The sequence below is a fragment of the Phoxinus phoxinus genome (genome assembly GCF_949152265.1).
Source record: "Phoxinus phoxinus genome assembly, chromosome: 22".
NCBI lineage: Eukaryota > Metazoa > Chordata > Actinopteri > Cypriniformes > Leuciscidae > Phoxinus > Phoxinus phoxinus.
This window is the reverse complement of record NC_136897.1, coordinates 19,056,628-19,073,717: the sequence shown is the minus strand read 5'-3', so window position 1 is coordinate 19,073,717 and position 17,090 is coordinate 19,056,628. Positions and strand designations below refer to the sequence as shown.

General features: G+C 37.8%; 1 protein-coding gene across 3 annotated transcripts in view; it reads left to right on the top strand.

Annotated features, from left to right (window-relative positions):
- The window catches only part of foxj3 (forkhead box J3), an 86,230-nt gene extending 69,959 nt beyond the window's left edge, over positions 1-16,271 (top strand). For 2 of the 3 annotated variants that reach the window (XM_079597446.1, XM_079597447.1), the window contains exons 6-12: positions 3,882-4,010; positions 6,169-6,343; positions 8,856-9,278; positions 9,655-9,756; positions 10,617-10,805; positions 10,887-10,988; positions 11,840-16,271. In XM_079597446.1, coding sequence (XP_079453572.1) covers positions 3,882-4,010; positions 6,169-6,343; positions 8,856-9,278; positions 9,655-9,756; positions 10,617-10,805; positions 10,887-10,988; positions 11,840-11,952 — 1,233 coding nt within the window. In that variant the 3' untranslated portion in view covers positions 11,953-16,271. Of the gene's footprint in view, positions 1-3,881; positions 4,011-6,168; positions 6,344-8,855; positions 9,279-9,654; positions 9,757-10,616; positions 10,806-10,874; positions 10,989-11,839 lie in introns of all 3 variants that reach the window. The other variant, XM_079597445.1, reaches the window with a different exon arrangement.
- Positions 16,272-17,090: the final 819 nt, after the last annotated feature.

Here is a 17,090-nt window from a genome sequence, read left to right as displayed (position 1 = left end):
GATCCCCTAAAATGCTCCTGATGTTGGAAGTTCACTAAGTTTTGAAACCCAACCTATTTATGAGAACAATAAAGCTCTTTATTGATTGTTTTATTGCAATATTATTAATGTAACCGCGCATCTCAAACGACTAACCCTTTTACAGTTTTTCACACAACAAAACAATGCGAGCATAAGGTATGACTGATTCATATGGGAGGAATTTCAAGATCCACCCAGAATGGGATTTTGAGGTTATCCCATGAGCATATGCTTTCTTTGCCCTCCTACTCGAAACGCTGATAGATTAGAAACCGAACACGCAGGAGAGCGAAAACAAGACTGCAGAGTTCGGTGGCTCCTTGGAGATGCTGTTTCTCAGTGTGGGCCCTGTAAACAGAGAACACGCCACGCCTCTTGAGTGTTCCATGCCAAGCCACAGGAATTCCCTCTTTCTCATACTTTCCCGCCTGCCGGTGCAGGCCAATGGGAAAAGCGCCTGTGCTGCATAACATTGAGAAGGAAAGCCTAGCTGTGACTGAGCATTCTCTCTCTCCCTCAATTTAAATTATCATCATGCAGTGCTTTTCCCTCTCTCAGTTCGGTTGGTTAAGCCTACTGAGCTGACCCATTGATGGAATCTGATTTTTGGATGTTGCTGATTTTAAGGAGGGTTAAAGGTTAGGGGTTAAAATCTGCAGAATGAGTTCAACAGGAAAATGTGTTAACTGTTGTATACTACAGGCTAATTGTAAAGAAGTTAGCATATTAAAACAGTTTTTAAATTATTTAAAATATTTAATTGTATTCATATTTATAAATTTATTAAAATATGTTTTACTATATTTATTATTTTATTATATTGAAAGATTATAATCATACTTGATGCTTAACATGAACATTAACTTTCTAACTAATGCCGTGTGTGTGTGCGCAATTTTGTGTTAATATATTTATGTAAATTATTTCAATATATTTTAAATATTTATTATTCTATTGAATTTTATTTAAAGATTGTAACTTAAAATGGTTTGAAGCTGAATTACTTTCTTTTTTCTAACTTTCTTTAAATTGCAATATAAAAAGGAGTCTCACATTGCTAAATAAATCTATTTGATGTAATTAATCATTTTAATATTTATATTTAAATATGCATGTATTATTATTTATTCTTATATTGAACGTGTAACATGGATTGAAACATAAGCTAAACTTTCTTTTTAATTATTATTCTTTATATTTCTTTCTTTCCTTTATTTCTTTCCAACATTGTATCTAAATTGCGTAGAGTTTTCTTTTGAATGCGAGTTATTGTTAGAGACACCTGGGTGGATTTCTCTTTGATTTCATAATCCTTGTCTCATGCTGCAGATTAGTCGCCTGTATAAAAGACTCCACTGGCTTTTGACTTTAATTCACGGCTAAATATAGCGCTCCTTTTCCACTGCAGCAAACACACCGGAGTATTTGCAATGGATTTGTTCACCTCTTACCTTCTCTCTGCGTGTTACTCTCCCACTGTGTGTACTGTATGTGTGTGTGCGGACGTGCACACAGTGTATGTAGGCGTCTACGTTTTAGGACTTGAACAAACCACAGTGTGATGAGGTCTTTAAATCATACTTTATGGATACAGGGAGTAAAAATAGATTGTGGTGAAAGGCTCATGGCTAAAAGCCTCTTTTATGACTTAATTACACATAACATTTAGACTTGTTCTTCACACCAGGTTTTGATTATAATTGTAACTGGTTTCTGCGTGATTGAATTTTCGACTTGCCTGAGCCTCTCAGTGCTTAGTTGCGCACAGGGTTAGTTGTTCTAGTAATGTACTGTTTCCAGGCCTAAACATAGCAGAAAGAGGGAAGAGTTATAAAATGCAAATCATTCTATGACATTAACCCCCCATCCACCCTCAATCCAGTGCAAACGCTATGCTCCGCTCTTTTGATGAACAGGGAATAATAGGATTGGGAAACATTTATTCTGCTTGAATGATAATTCTCTGTAAGAGACCGTGATCTGTAATGTGTCTTTCTATCTGCTGTCTCGCTGAGTCAAGGGGGAACAGGACCGAAGCGTTTTCTGCATCTCTTGCAGCAACAGAATTTTTGGGGGGCCTTTCACTCTTGAAATTGTTTGCCTTGCGTTTTGGAAACGGTCCATAAAATGAAAGTGAATACGGTCGAATGTTGTTTTGGACCCCACTGACTTGCATGTTATTGACACAAAAAAAAACATTTTGAGAGATTTTTTTGAAATATGGTCTTTTGTGTTCAGCGTAAGAAAGTAAGTCACACAGAATTGGAACGACATGAGGTAGAGTAAATAATGACCGTGGTTTAATTTGAAGTGGTTTAGTGTTGCATGAAAGCCTCTGTACGTCCTTACACGTGCAGGTGAATCTTGGGACTTGTTGCGTGGTTTTAGCACTATTCTGTGGCTGCCAAGACATGCGGCGTGTGATGCGAGCATGGCCAGCATTGTTGCGATTCCATTCATCCTTTCCTACCACGGCGAACTCAATGTAGGACTATTCTCCCAGGAGCTCATTATATTCATTCCCATACCATCCCTCCAATGCTTTATTTATTCTCATTTTGCAACCAGCACATATTTGCAGTTCAGCTTTTCAAATGATAATTGGGATTATCATTTTGAAGTCGAGGTTCTTACGCTTCGGAAAACTGCGCATTCAACAGTGCACACAGAAAGGTCAGGGTCTCTGTAGCATTCGGGACCTTTGTGAGCTGTCCCAAACCAATTTACGCTGTGCAAGTTGACGGTTTCAACGCTGCCAGCATCGTGACCTTTACTGAAGGAGAGCTCTCCCTTCTCAGCCGTCTGAGACAGCAGATCATCTTGCTGGCCACCAGCCACGCTCTCCCTCCATATGAGGCACAGTGTGGGGCGCGCGTATTAACTGACCTTACTCGTGTACAGAGTGTGGTGTACGCATGCCACACGTCACGTGTGTGACGCAACTGTCTGTTGTGTTTCTGTTACAGTTTGAAAAGGGATAAGAATTCCCCTAAAGACCTGAAACTAGGCGGTTTCTGTTTGATTGGCTTTTCCTCAGCACCCCACCCGCAGTATCTGCGCTACAGAGACTTCTTGTCGTATCTCAAACTAACTTCTGGAATGTACCTGACAATGGATGAAATGGCACAATAGCTTACTCATTTTTTACTATTATTTTTTATTAATGTTTTCCAAAATACATTAAAATGCAATTATCTGAACTCACATCTTCTATAGTAAACATGTTTTTCTGAGTTCTGATTAATTTTGATAATCATAAATATGTTTTATATAGTTTATTTTATACATCTAATCATTTTACTCATAAAATGTTTAATATGCGACTGTTTTGATATCATAATAAGGGGGGGGGGGGGGTTATTTAATGGAATATAATTTATATTTTTTATTATTAAACATCTTATATAATTGTATTAATACAATATATTTTATACATGTAATTAATTTATATTAAATAAATATAAAGAAAATCAATCATTATTTTAAATAATTACACCGTTCAGGGGGCAAAAAGTTAAATATACGTACTTAATACTACTGTCTTCATATCATAGTAAAGAATTTCTAAAATATATTATGAAATACATATTAACATAAAATATTGAATTTATTTTGTATATTTTAGTAAAAAGAATTTGTATTCACATGTATTCAATGTGTAAGGAAAATGTCCTTTTTAGTGTCATTACATTTAACCCTGTTAGTATTATTAAAGGTGTTAATGGTATTAAAATGTTGCAAAACTGTATGACACCAACATAAACAAAGTCTAAGAACTTGGCACATGTATTCTAAACTAGATTTTTACCATAGACACTCTTACAGTAAGTCATTAACCCTTTCCCTTTCTTGATTTCCAGGTGGCATTGTACAACCCTGACCAGGAGGGGAGTGACAGCCCTCGAAGCAGCCTTAACAATAGCCTATCTGATCAGAGTCTGGCCTCTGTGAATCTCAACAGCGTGGGCAGCGTGCACAGCTACACACCGGTAAGAGTCCAGTTTTCTTTGCAATTCCACTCTTTAACCTCATGAACCTGAAGCAGAGCTCTTCATTTGCTGAGTTTTATTGTGGATCTACTTTATGAAAAGCAGCAAGATTCCAGTGCGTTAGTCAGATTGCCAGAGATTGAAGGCCTGTGCATGGGAGCGTGCTGACACCGAGGTTAAGGGAATGAAAGACAGAGCTCATACTGCTGGAGCGCTGCTAAAGAGAGACGCTGCCTCTGATGTCCTCCCACCAGAGAAGCCGCTTCTTTGTTGTGGTCCCCTAGAAGCCCCGCATGCTTCTCGCTCCAGGCTCTCAGCATTGATCCGGCACAGACACTGATAGATTCACTTCAGTGGGCCAGACAATGCTCTCTCTCTCTCTCTTTCTCAGTCTCTCTGTCTCTCTTTTTCAGCTCCATCCAGCTTATTCGAACACTGTAGTCTGTTTGAACATAACCAGATTATATGCTCATCTTTACAGTGATGCATAGTGTGTCATCTGACTCCCACCGCTCATATTTCTTGTGTACAATTAGTCTCTGCTGCTAATGGTGCATGCAACCAGGTCTTTTCTTATGCAAGTTTTTTTTTTTTTTTTATCGTGCTAAGTAACTAGTGTTTCCTCTCTGATTTTACTATTTGAGTTTGCAACTGTAATGAGGATAATGTAGGGATGCACAGTATATGTATATGTGCATAACGATATATGAGTGTATGTGTAGGTACTGTGTGTGTTTTTATTTATATATATGATTATTTTTTTAGATTTTTCTTGATATTCAATATATATCGGTCAATATTGTGTTTTTCATTGTGTATGTTAATTTCCCTACTTTTTACACTTAGATTACTATGGCCGTCATCTAAGACTCACCACTAATAATTTAATAACACTGTTAAATGTAATCTCATGTTATCCATTTTTCATTCAAATGTTCTGATGCACTTGTAGCATGTTAAAGGACTGATTTTACTTAATGTTTTGTTTAAAATGTATTTGGATAAAATAGTGTAGAATTTGAATATCTGCCATTTATTACTTATCAGCCATAACATGAAACTAATTATCAACTTTTTGGTGTCAGCCTGAAAGTTAATAATGTGCATTCTAGCAAAATATGTCAGTCCAGTTTTAGAATGATAAATACGGTTCTGTTCATTTGCATTTCAGCTATTACCAATACTATAAAATGTTTTGTTCTTAGACAAGGTATTTACTTTTTTTTATTGTTACTATACTGCTACAACTTATTAACTTATTATCAGAAGGGGACACTGTCTGAATCACTGGCGCTAACAATTATCTGCTTAGGAGACTTGTTTGCAATAGCTTTGCGATGTGTTCAGATACTGTACATCCATTTCCCATCACAGCTAGAACTAGACTTCTTTGGAGTCCAGATGACTGTTTTGCCAGCCTCTCCAGTCTGTTAAACACTTTTGTCTTGAGCTAGACATGGCAGAGCCTCTGCCCTTGTGTACGCCACAAATATGCTCGGCATTATGGAGGCCTTGGGAGCCATTCAATGAATCACTCATTCTGGGCACGATAGGCATCTCTTCAGACTCAAAACAGTGAGCAGATCCCCTTTGGAGTGCAACACTTACGATTTCATAGATGTGAGAGTTTAGACACTAACTAATTCGTTTTGATGGGCAAACCTGTACTGTATTTAGTTAGAAGGATATTTATCATTAGAAAGATTTGTTTTATGGATCACTGCCTTTTTTTTGCAGGCAAGCTTTTATGATCTCGCTGTCGAATTCAGTTGCGTTGCTCAGTTAGTTTCGCCGAGCTGTTAATTACAGAATAAACAGCCGTAAAAACAACTTCAGAGAGTCTCTCAAGAGACGCGCGTCTGTTTTGATCATGGCTCTGTGGTTATGTACAGATTCAGCCGTGCTCGTAAATAAACGGTCAAGGATTGGAGGGGTTTTGTGCGCCTGAGATTTGGCTCCTGCATATTGTGCTGCAGTGTGTCTGGCAGTTCATTTCCTGTGCCGTGATCCTGAGTGCTGTAGTCAGTGCTGTCATGTTCTATCTGAGCTCTAATCTACCGGTCACTGGGCCTGGCTGAGCAGCTCTGCCGTTTAGAGTGGCAAGGCTGATTTCTGTCATTGTTGCTAATCTTGCATTCCTCCTCTCCTCCCCCTTCAGGTGTCGAGTCATCCAGAACCGGTGTCCCAGTCCATGGGCTTGCAGCAGGCCCCTCAGGCCCAGTACAGCATACCGGACCGAGACAAGCAGCTGCTCTTCTCCGACTTCGAAGATCTCAGTGCCTCCTTCCGCAGCCTTTACAAGACTGTGTTTGAGCAGTCCTACAACCAACAGGGTGAGTTTTACACACGGACATCCCACGTCAGCCAAGTCCAGATGGAGTCTGCAGACTCTATGTGCCATGTGCAGAGCTGAGAGCACTTCAGTCTTATTGGTAGCTGAAAGCACCATCATATCAGCCAAAATGATTAATAAACCAACATGCATAGAGTGGAGATTGTGTGAAGCTGTTCAGTTCTACAGAATGTGTGCGTGTACAGATTCTGTATGTGCCTGCCTAAGATTGGGACTTTCAGAAACTATATATTGCTAAATAAAGAATTTTATAGTGTTTATAATAATTTATTAATAACATTTTATTGGCTTTATTTTCGTTGTTATAATATTTATAGGTAAACTAGTTCATAATATACAATTTTATAAATGATTAATCTATTTTTTATGTCATTAATTATATCAAAAGATAGTAACCTAAAATTGATTGAAGCTTTAGCTGAGCTTGCTTTCTTTCTTTAGACTTTGTCACTATTTATTTTGCAATATATGCAATTTAATGTATGCCAAAATAATTCATTGTTGTGTGCACAATGGCACTATTATTCATAGCCAAAAGCATTATGAAATTCATTATAACATTAAGACAAGGATGGTGTCTGTGGTTGATGTTATTTATCAGTATTTATCATTAAGAACTGTGCATTTTTAAATTACAGGTAACTTCCGGTTCATGGATTTTTTTTGTGAGGATGTATAAGGAAAATGCTTCTTTTATACAGGCTTTAGTGTTTAGAAGCTGTTTTTATGTGTATTTTTATGAATTGCAAGGACGATATTGGCTTTGTGTACGGTAAGATGTTTTTCATTGAAAGAGTTCTCCATCTCAAATGGCAGCCCATCAAATAGATATAGGAACATTGCAGCGCTAGATTTGGTTCACTGCGAGCTTGCCTGTCTTTTAGAAGTTAATTCCTATTGTTTGTAATCTGATTGACTGATGTTCAAAAAGCACTTGACAAGCGGGTTGCGTGCAACACCAGACGAGCCCCTGTGTCTAACCTACTTTGCTCAAATCAGATGCTTTTCATGTTAATGTTTCCAAAGTGAACTTCTTTAATCTATCATCTATGTTTCATTAGCTGAAAGTTGTTACCTTTTTATGTGCATAAAAGTGAAATCTCTTAGTCAGACAAGCTTGGGCAATTAAAATGAGCAAATAAAGCTGGCGAGAGGATTTCACACCCCACTGCTGGAGACACTGAGCTAATTCACTGGCTTTGATAATAGGTAATGAATCGCATTATTATTCAGGGGAGCTGCTAGCTAATTGCTTTCTGTGCTCTCCCATGGTTGGACAATAGGCTTTCTCTGCTGATAAGAGATGCACCCCTGTCACCCCGCCGATGAGTGTTCTCTGGCGATTGCAGCGATGCAGGACCCCTCAGTCTGCTCTAAAAGCTCTCCACCGAAATAGGTTTACAGTGCCAGCGCCATGATGGACAGGGCCTCTTAAGACCGCGAGCCGCACGCTTCGGTGATTGCTATTGAGTGTGCAGATGTTGGAAGCTTGTCAGCCGTTTTTAGAAACTAGTTCAAAACAATCGCTTCACTAATGAAAAGTTATAGAAATTCTGGTTCGGTTTAAGAGGGCTTACCATGACTTTTTCCTGAGTGACCGTCTCGGCACCCTGGTGCATTTGAAAAGAGACACAATTAGAAGTTCTCAATGTTTTGGACTTTTAACTACATTAATAAAGACTGGGTAAAGTATTATTATGGATAGAGTAGGAAATGAGATCAGAAAGACTCAAACTTGTTGCTGGCACAAACAATGACTAATCAGAGTATGCATGGCAACCGTTTGACCGCCAAGTTTTTACGTAATACTTTACCATAAGGTTCTGTACTGTGTAGCTGTACTGTACTGTTCTGTACTAATTAGCTATTAGTGAATGTATGAAGTACTGTGAAATAACAATGCATATACATTCATTACAGCATTTAGTAATCTTCCCTCATTTATATTTGTATTTTGTTATTGTATATTATTAATAATTATTTAAATAAAATAAGTCATATATTTTTATTTTATATTGATCAGAATAAAAGATAAAAAAATATTAACATTTCTGTTAACAGTTTATTTGTGCATAATGTTAGCATATGATTTTTTAACTAACTTTTTTTCTCTAAGTAGATATAAACATTTAAGATTAATAACCAGATGAATATATATTATTTATTGTGCCTTGTTATTCATTTTGAATAACTTAATTATTGAACAAATTAAATATTATAAATGTTTTGTTACGAGTGTGTTGGTATATGTAGAAATTCATATTTAAGATCAATAACCAGAAGATGGATTAATGCTGTAAAGTGATCATCTTGTTAGTCCATGTTAACTTGTTTCATATGCAACCTTAATATAAAGTGTTACATATTAGTGACTCTGATTTGAGTATAAATACATTTTTGAAATTGACCTGATGGAAATGTAAATTTTTCTTAAATTCTGATCAGATGCAGACAGCATTTTTGATATGATGCTCTCTGTTTGATCCTTCCAGGTCTGATCGGAATGCCCTCGGAGTCGTCCCAGCAGACCCACACCTCCTGCTCTTACCAACACTCCCCCAGCAGCACCATCAGCACCCACCCTCACAACAACCAGAACAGCATCACTAACTCTCACCCCAACAACATCCCCAACAGCGGTAGCCAGGTGCCTCTCTCCCACCCCCCTCACTCGGCCCACAACTCGCCCCACGGACAGCACCTCTCCCAGCATGGCCCTCACACCCAGCACAGCCAGCACCCGCACACGGCACATAGCCAGCACAGCCAACATCCCCAACACAGCCAGCACAGCCAGCACGGGCAGCATCCCTCCCAGCACCAGGCCCACGGCCAGCACACGGCACAGCAACAGCAGCACCAGAATCTCTCCCACCAGCCTCATCCTGCCCAGCAACAGATGCAGTGCAACACCGGTAAGAGTCTGCTTGTCTGTGATGGTTCTTGCTATCTGATCGTCTGTCTTCTTTTCCTCTTGCTTTCTGTCTCGAACCCTCAGCATACTTCCTTCTGTGATGGCAATGCCCTGACAGGCCGATTTATTCAGGCCTCTTCTAACAGTCATTTATTTTAGATTAAGAAATTTATGACAACTTTAGAGCAGTCTGCAGTAAATCATGGGGTGATTTATATAGCTCGCTCTAATGAGAACAAAGCAAATCCTGCACACTTCAGAGAGCAGGCCTGTAGCAGAGGGTTATGGCTCCCCCTGCTGGCTCAAACAGGAAGCTGCTTCCACACATCCAGATGAGTTCTGCTGTGGCCTTCACTACCTTCTTGTTTGATCTGCAGGTCTTCCCAGTGACTGGTACCCCAACCTGGATGCGCTGAAAGCAAGCTGCCGCATCGCCAGCAGCTACAACTGGGCTGATGTGGATCTGTCACCCTTCCAAGGTATAATCAAAATGCCTTACTTGTATACTATATTTGCTGTCATTAGCTATTTAGTATTATTATATATTTTTTTTAAATTCTTCAAAATAATGAGTTACTTTATGCAAACAATAACAACTATTTAATATTTATTTTAATATAAACTTTTACATTATTTTATTTAAATATTATAAATTAGGGCTGTAACGATTAATCGCGATTAATCGAAATCCAAAATAAAAGTTTGTGTTTACATAATATGTGTGTGTATTGTGTATAATTATTTTGTATATATTAATACACACACATGCATGTATTTATTTGAGAAATATTTGCATTTATATACTGCATATATATTTTTTTATGATTTATATTATATATAAATAGAACTATTTTATATATAAATAATTTTTTTTTATTAAATATATACATGCATGTGTGTGTATTTATATATACAAAATAATTATACACAATACACACACATTTATTATGTAAACACAAACTTTTATTTTGGTTTTCGATTAATCACGATTAATCGTTACAGCCCTATTATAAATATAACAACTCTGAGCTTACGGTATTTTATTTAAAATCTGTGTGATGAGGTACATTTTTATTTTAGTAGTTACACTGAAAAATGAAAGACCTGCCTTTAAAGTAGCATTTTGAATAAAGAAAATATATAGATAGTTTTAATTGACTGTCACAGGATTGCTTATTAACTTGAACAGGCGGGGGGCTGTTAAGCAATTTCTGTGCTTCATTTGTTTTCTATATTATTTCACTTTGCATGTCATTTTAAAACCGTAGCCATAGATGTGAGGTGTTTTAAGGCATTTCATTTTAGTTTGGTGAAATTTTCTGTCATTGTTTTTCTGAAGGTTTGAAAGAGAGCATGAGGCAGGCGGAGCTGAATAACTGGTCTCTCGAGCCCACTCAGATGGCAGACCTCTGCTCTTCCATCAATCAGTTCTTTGCTCGCACTGGAATCCAGCCACAGGGGGCAGTGCAGCCTCCAGTGTGCCACGGCTCCATGCATCCAAACAAGCCCAGCCCACACATCAACACAGGTGAGTGAACTTTAGCATCCCTTACAGTCATACATTAAGACTGTCACAATAGTAACATAGTAACATCAGTTTGTTTTTCAGGAAACATGTACATGGATTCGAGACAGAGCTTGAGTTCTATGATGGGTCCGCCGGGATATCCTCATATGCCGCCCATGAGCAGCGCTGTCCCCACTATGACAGGTCCTTGTCTTTTATAGCTCTTATATCAACAATCAAATGGCCTCAATTTTCCAGCATGTTGAGCTGGAGCTAGTGTTTGAAAAACTTGAATATTGCTCGTACTCCAATACCATTAAACAATTGAAATAAGTATCTTATGCTCACCAAGACTGCATTTATGTGATCAAACGTACAGTAAAAACAGTAGTATTATGAAATATTATTGCAATTTCTTATTGTAATATATAATAAAATGTGATTATTCTTGTAAAGCTGAATTTTCAGCATCATTACTCCAGTCTTCAGTGTCACATGATCCTTCAGAAATCACTCTAATATGCTGGTTTGGTGCTCTTTTCTTATTATTATCAATGTTGAAAACAGTTTACAAATTGATGCATTTTTTTAAGAATCAAAAGAACAGCATTTATTTGAACTAGAGATTTTTTTTAACGCTATAAATGTGTTGACTGTCTATTTTGATCAGTTTAATGCATCCTTGCTGAATTATCCTGCATTGCACAGTTTATGCTACTGATGTGAATGATGCCTTAAATCGTGCAGCCAGAGGAACTGTGCCATATATAGTGACCAGGGTATCATAGAGACCCCTTGATATTTCTAAACACCCTAGCAACCACCCAAAACACATTAATAACGCCATAGCAACACTGTAAAACACAACCAACCACATAGTAACAAGCATATACACCTTACTTGTCACAAGGGAACCTGTGTATAATTCACTAATAGTCTGAATTTAACACTTGCCCAGGTTACAACTTTCCACGATATGTGTGGAATGTGATTTTCTTAACATGCACGTCAAAGCATTCGTGTGTCGTGACCGTTCCCCTCTGCTCTGTCCTCAGGCCATCACGCTCAGATGAACCAGCAGCATATGATGCCTGATGGGAACTTCCAGATGCGCCGCATGCCCGCCGACGACATCCAGGACGACTTTGACTGGGACTCCATCGTCTAACCCAGTCCCAGAATGCAAAGAGTGGTGCAGACAAAATGAGAGAGGAGCGTATGGAGGCAGAGTGTTTGTGTTACAGAGCAAGAGGGCTGGACCTGAGGTGTCTGCATGCCCGTGACCGAAGGCAGATTGGAACGGGACACTTGAAAAATAGTGCAGGTGTTGTTCATTATGACCTGAAAGAGACTCCTGTGTTCCTGGTGTTTTTATGAAACAAAAACAAACAAAAAAAGATATTACTTTGAAGACAATCACATTTACTAGGACATTTAAGTGATCGCTTTTATACTTGTCCAAGGGGCAAGTGGTTCATGTTTATGTCAAATGTCTCCCAACCCACAGCCTTTCTACAAGCCCGCTCAATTGCCAAGCTCTCGCCCCTGCTCTTCAACTGTTATTCTGTGATTTTCGAGTAATATGTCTGGCTTGTTCTCCCCTCTCATGGTGACTAACTCAGGCCTTGACTGCCTATCAGACAAGATTGGCTCCTTCATTTGTGTTGTGAAACTTCCTCTGAGATGCAGGGCACTTTTCAGATGAGGGCCTATGGTGCAGGTAACGTGACACTCAAAGCACCTACCGTTGTTCTCGCTGGTCATTCAGGCACAAGTAGCCCCTTTTTTCTTTCTTTTTTTGCTCCTCTGACCCTACACACTGTAACATGTCGAAGTCGCCATGCATCCGATTCTAGCCGATTTTACTGATCGTTAAGGCTCGTAATGAAACGTGTAAACCACATTACCTGCAGTATTTGTACTTGTGTATCTTTGCTGCCTGAAGTGTGTCATGTTTTTTTGTCACTAATAGTTTTAGGCAAGTCTAAACGTGTGCGTCAGAAAATGATATCGATCCAGACCTCACTATTAACGTTTTCCCTGAACGCTTTACGTTTGCATGTACAATCCTCGTTCTGTCAACTATCACCCGTCAAACTGTAGTCTCCCATTTGGACTGCATTGCTTTTAAGTTCATTTAAAGCCCTCAGGACCTGCCACTAAAACTTTCATGCATTGTTTAGGAGCAGACCGGAGATTTGTGGGATAACGGAGAGCCCCGTTCACATTCAGAAATCATCCTGCTGTGTGGCTCTTTACAGCAGCGTTGAGAAGGAGATGAAATCACGTCAAGGCACATTTGCTTAATGGTCCGCAATAAAAGAGCACTCTTTATTTTAACCCTAGGACCAACCGACATGAAATCGCTTGCTCTTTGCTGCACTGACAAGGACTTTTTGCAGAGAGCGTACCCTCACTTTAGCTGATGCTTTTGGATGCTGGGTGTAGCGTAATACCGAGAGAAAGGAGATGACTGAAATATTTAGATACACTAATAGCCTTATGTTGGAGGAATGTTAACTGCTGCGTTTGAAATTCTGCTTCTAAAGTCTTGCGAAGTTTAAAATCACACACATTCACACTGTCCTTCAAAATCGACCAGGAACTAGACTGTAACTGCGTCTTGCTCTATCAAGCGTGGCCCAACTCTCGCTGTAATTACTACATACTACAGTCTCTATTTTTTACACGTTTAGTCGAAAGTGTCTGCTAGCGTAACAAACCACGGTGTCATTTTATTATATCCGCGATATTATGGAATGTGTTTGTGCAATATAATTAATTTAGGGCTATCAGTGATTACAATCATCTCTTTTGAAGAGCACAAAACGAATGCACAGGATGTGGACTAGAATAGCGGAACCCAAATTAGAAATAGGTGCAGGCTGTTGACCTTTAGCAGGGTATTTATCAGTGGAAAGTAGCACTTCGATTAGACCAAATTCTAGAGAGAAGTGCTTATTCAGAAAAGCCATTAAGTGCGGTTGAAAAGGGAAGGAGTGGATCTGTTTCTCATAGCTTGAATGTTTACGCACTCCCCGAGTCTCCTTGGCTTCCAGTAGTTTTCAGTCATCTTATGGGATTTGTTTTATTATTTATCAGAGTGTACGTGCAAATAGACTTGTAAAAGTGAAATGATCTAATGACAGTTGTTTTTTCCTTTTTGTATTTCAGTATTATTAACTCTCAAAGTATTTACACTAGTCAGTGACATGTATCGGCCTTTGATCCCTAAGGCCCTTAATGTCATGGATCCATGAACCCTACTTAACGGTTTGTCGTATACTGTATGTCCTTCTAATATCATGAAAATGTCGCATTACAACCTCAAAATCAGAAAGGGGAAAAGATCAATTGTTTTGCTTCGAGGCATCTATTTTTAAGACCATTAAGATTTGGAGTTCTGACATTTATTATCATGAGACATTAAAATCTCCTGATATTTTTCTTTTTGTAATTCCCTGATTATTCTCTAGTCATTTTCTCATTACTGTAATACAGTATTTTTATTGTTTCATGGAAAAATCAAATTGAGTATATCAATTTATGGTGAAGGCAGTCTAACAAATACTGATATAAAATAAAATACCGTTTTATTCTGCTTTTTTCCTTCAATTACTTGTAATGAGGTGCTATTACATTTTTACAGGTTTTTAATATGATTAAAAAAAACAAATTAGAATATAAATAATAGAATAATGAACTTAAGGGTCTTAAAAAAAGTTTCTTTGATCAAAATATTACATTTTTTAATTTGGGGTGAAATTTTGAGGATTTTAATGGTTGAGGAACCCAGTCAAACTCATCATGTTCATGACATTTCAGTGCAATCCTGTCCACCATCAGCTGTGTAGTTCTTTACATATCCGTGTGTTCCATCATTACAGAACCGATCGTCAGATCCTTTTGATGCTAATGGGGTTTAAATTGGTGAAAGCGTATTACCGAAGCCAAACATAACCCTGCAATCCAACTCAACTGGCCATGATACTGAATTTGTGAGTGTGCTTTTACAAGAGAAGAAAAACAGTGACAGAACTGTTATCCACTTTACCCCAGACCGACTGTTTAACGTCTGTTTTTTTATTTTTTTTTGACTGCGATGCTGTGCACATTGTTCTTAAGCTAAGCTCCATTGCCCAAATCTGCTTTGGCTCTCTGCGTCCTTTTCTTCTTTATCGGTTTGTTCGTCTCGTGTTTTTGTTTTGGATACTGTTGAAGTGTTCACAAGCCTCATTCACCTAGCCTCAGTGTTTGTCATACAAAGAGCTTTCGGAGCTTTTATCTGGTCATTTGTGCACTTTGAAAAGAAGTCAGAAGCACAAGCGTTCATGTCGTTCATTAACTCTCCCTCGAGTGAATGTCTGGCATCGATCCACCCTCGGTGTGAACTTTAATACCATACTGTGGTGTTCACCCTCCATGGTTTGTCTGGATAGGAGGAGGAGTGTCTGTTTTAAGTTGGAACTATTTTGTATGTATTGCCAATCTATTCGTGGTAGTGATGTGTTTGGATCTCTTGTTTGCCAAAGAGAGGAAGTCTAACTTTGCAACATTTAAGACGGCGGCGGCGGCGGGTTATTGGCGTAAAGTAAGTCTGAAGGATCGGACTGAACTGAAAGCTTCAAGAGAGCGCAAGAGAATATGAGCTGGACAGGTGATGAGTTCTCTCTATCTCTCTCTCTCTCTCTTCCTCTCTTCCTCTTTTTCTCAAAAAAGAAAAAGTAAAAACATTGCTCCTTTGATTTTGTGTTCGTGTTGTGTGAAAGTTTTAACTGTTTAAAGACAATTCAGTTTTCGTAAAACAAAAGAAGAAAAAAATAACTTAAAACAAGTGGAGACGCGCGTATCTGCCAGAGAGATTACTGTAATCAAGGAAGATTTGAGAAGCCTTGTTACATTTATGGGAGAAAACTGCCAACAAGTTCTGGTATTTGGAGCCTATTTTATTCATTGTTGGTGTGTTGTTGTGCTTACTGTAAATATATGTGTTTTCGATTGTCCTTTTTTCCTCTGGGGTGGTGAGGGATCAAGGCAAGGGCTCGGGTTCACCTGCGAAAGAAAAGAGGGAGATGAATACAGAGTATTTTGTTATTGTCCAATCCAAGGGTGACACAGTATGTATATATCTATATTGTATATATGTGATGAACATGCGTTGGCTTTTTGTGTGACACTACCTTTTACTTGTACTATGGTTCAACATTCAGTGTTTCAGTGTTTATATTCTATTTTAATCTTTGTTTTCTGTTTGATTTTGTCCTGGTCATTACTTGTATTTGTTGTTTCCTTTATTTTCCCCTTTTTGTCCTTTTTGTTATTGCACGGTTTATTACTTTTGCTGTCCAATAAGATGACACGGCTTCTCTTTGTATTGGTTTTAGTGCTGTAAAATAACTGAAGTGTCATTAGGATTGTCAATACCACCCCTTCCCCGATATGCATGAATGGCACTTAAAGAAATAAAATATGTTAACTTCACTGTGCAATCCTTGCTGCTTTGTGATATTTATTTCATTATTTATATATATATATATATATATCAATTCAAAACCAGATGTACTTGCAGAGAAGCCTTCAAAATGCCTTAATTTAATTGAATGGATGATTTTGCTGTTATCGTGTCAATTTGTTTGTTTTTGAGCTCATATATGTATACTGTAAACTTTTCACTACTGACAGAAAATTGGTTAATCATGCTATTCAGCTGTTCAATTTTTATTGACATTCACTGTCGTCCATGACAACACTGTATGCGAGTCCTCTCTTCCGTGTAACACATAAACATATACAAACACATACATTAATAAGTCGCATTCTGCAGTAGAATAATAATAGTACTCATAAAACCTATAATAATGAAACATTCGGGTAGCCTACATAAAATTATTTCATAATGTCAGTAATAATAAAGGAGATTATAATGAAGTATTCATAATATAACATTACAAATATATACAGAAATATAAATATTTTCATTATGTGTGTATAAACATACATATTCAGATACATATTTTCATTTCCCTTGTTCCGCTATACACTGGTTGTTTTTTTGACTGTTGCTTCCACGTCTTTTACAACATCTCGTACAAATAAAGGAATTAACGTGCTAAGACAAATATATAATCCTGACTTTATTTTGTATTACTGTTTTTCCTTCTTTTTTTTCTTTTTTTTGCATTTCTTTTTTTTTTTTTGCTTTATTTATTCTTTCATTTATATTAATTTATTTATAAATGCATAAATGAATCTGGAAATATATATATAAATGCATGTGGGAATTAGTAAATATAAATGAATGCATAC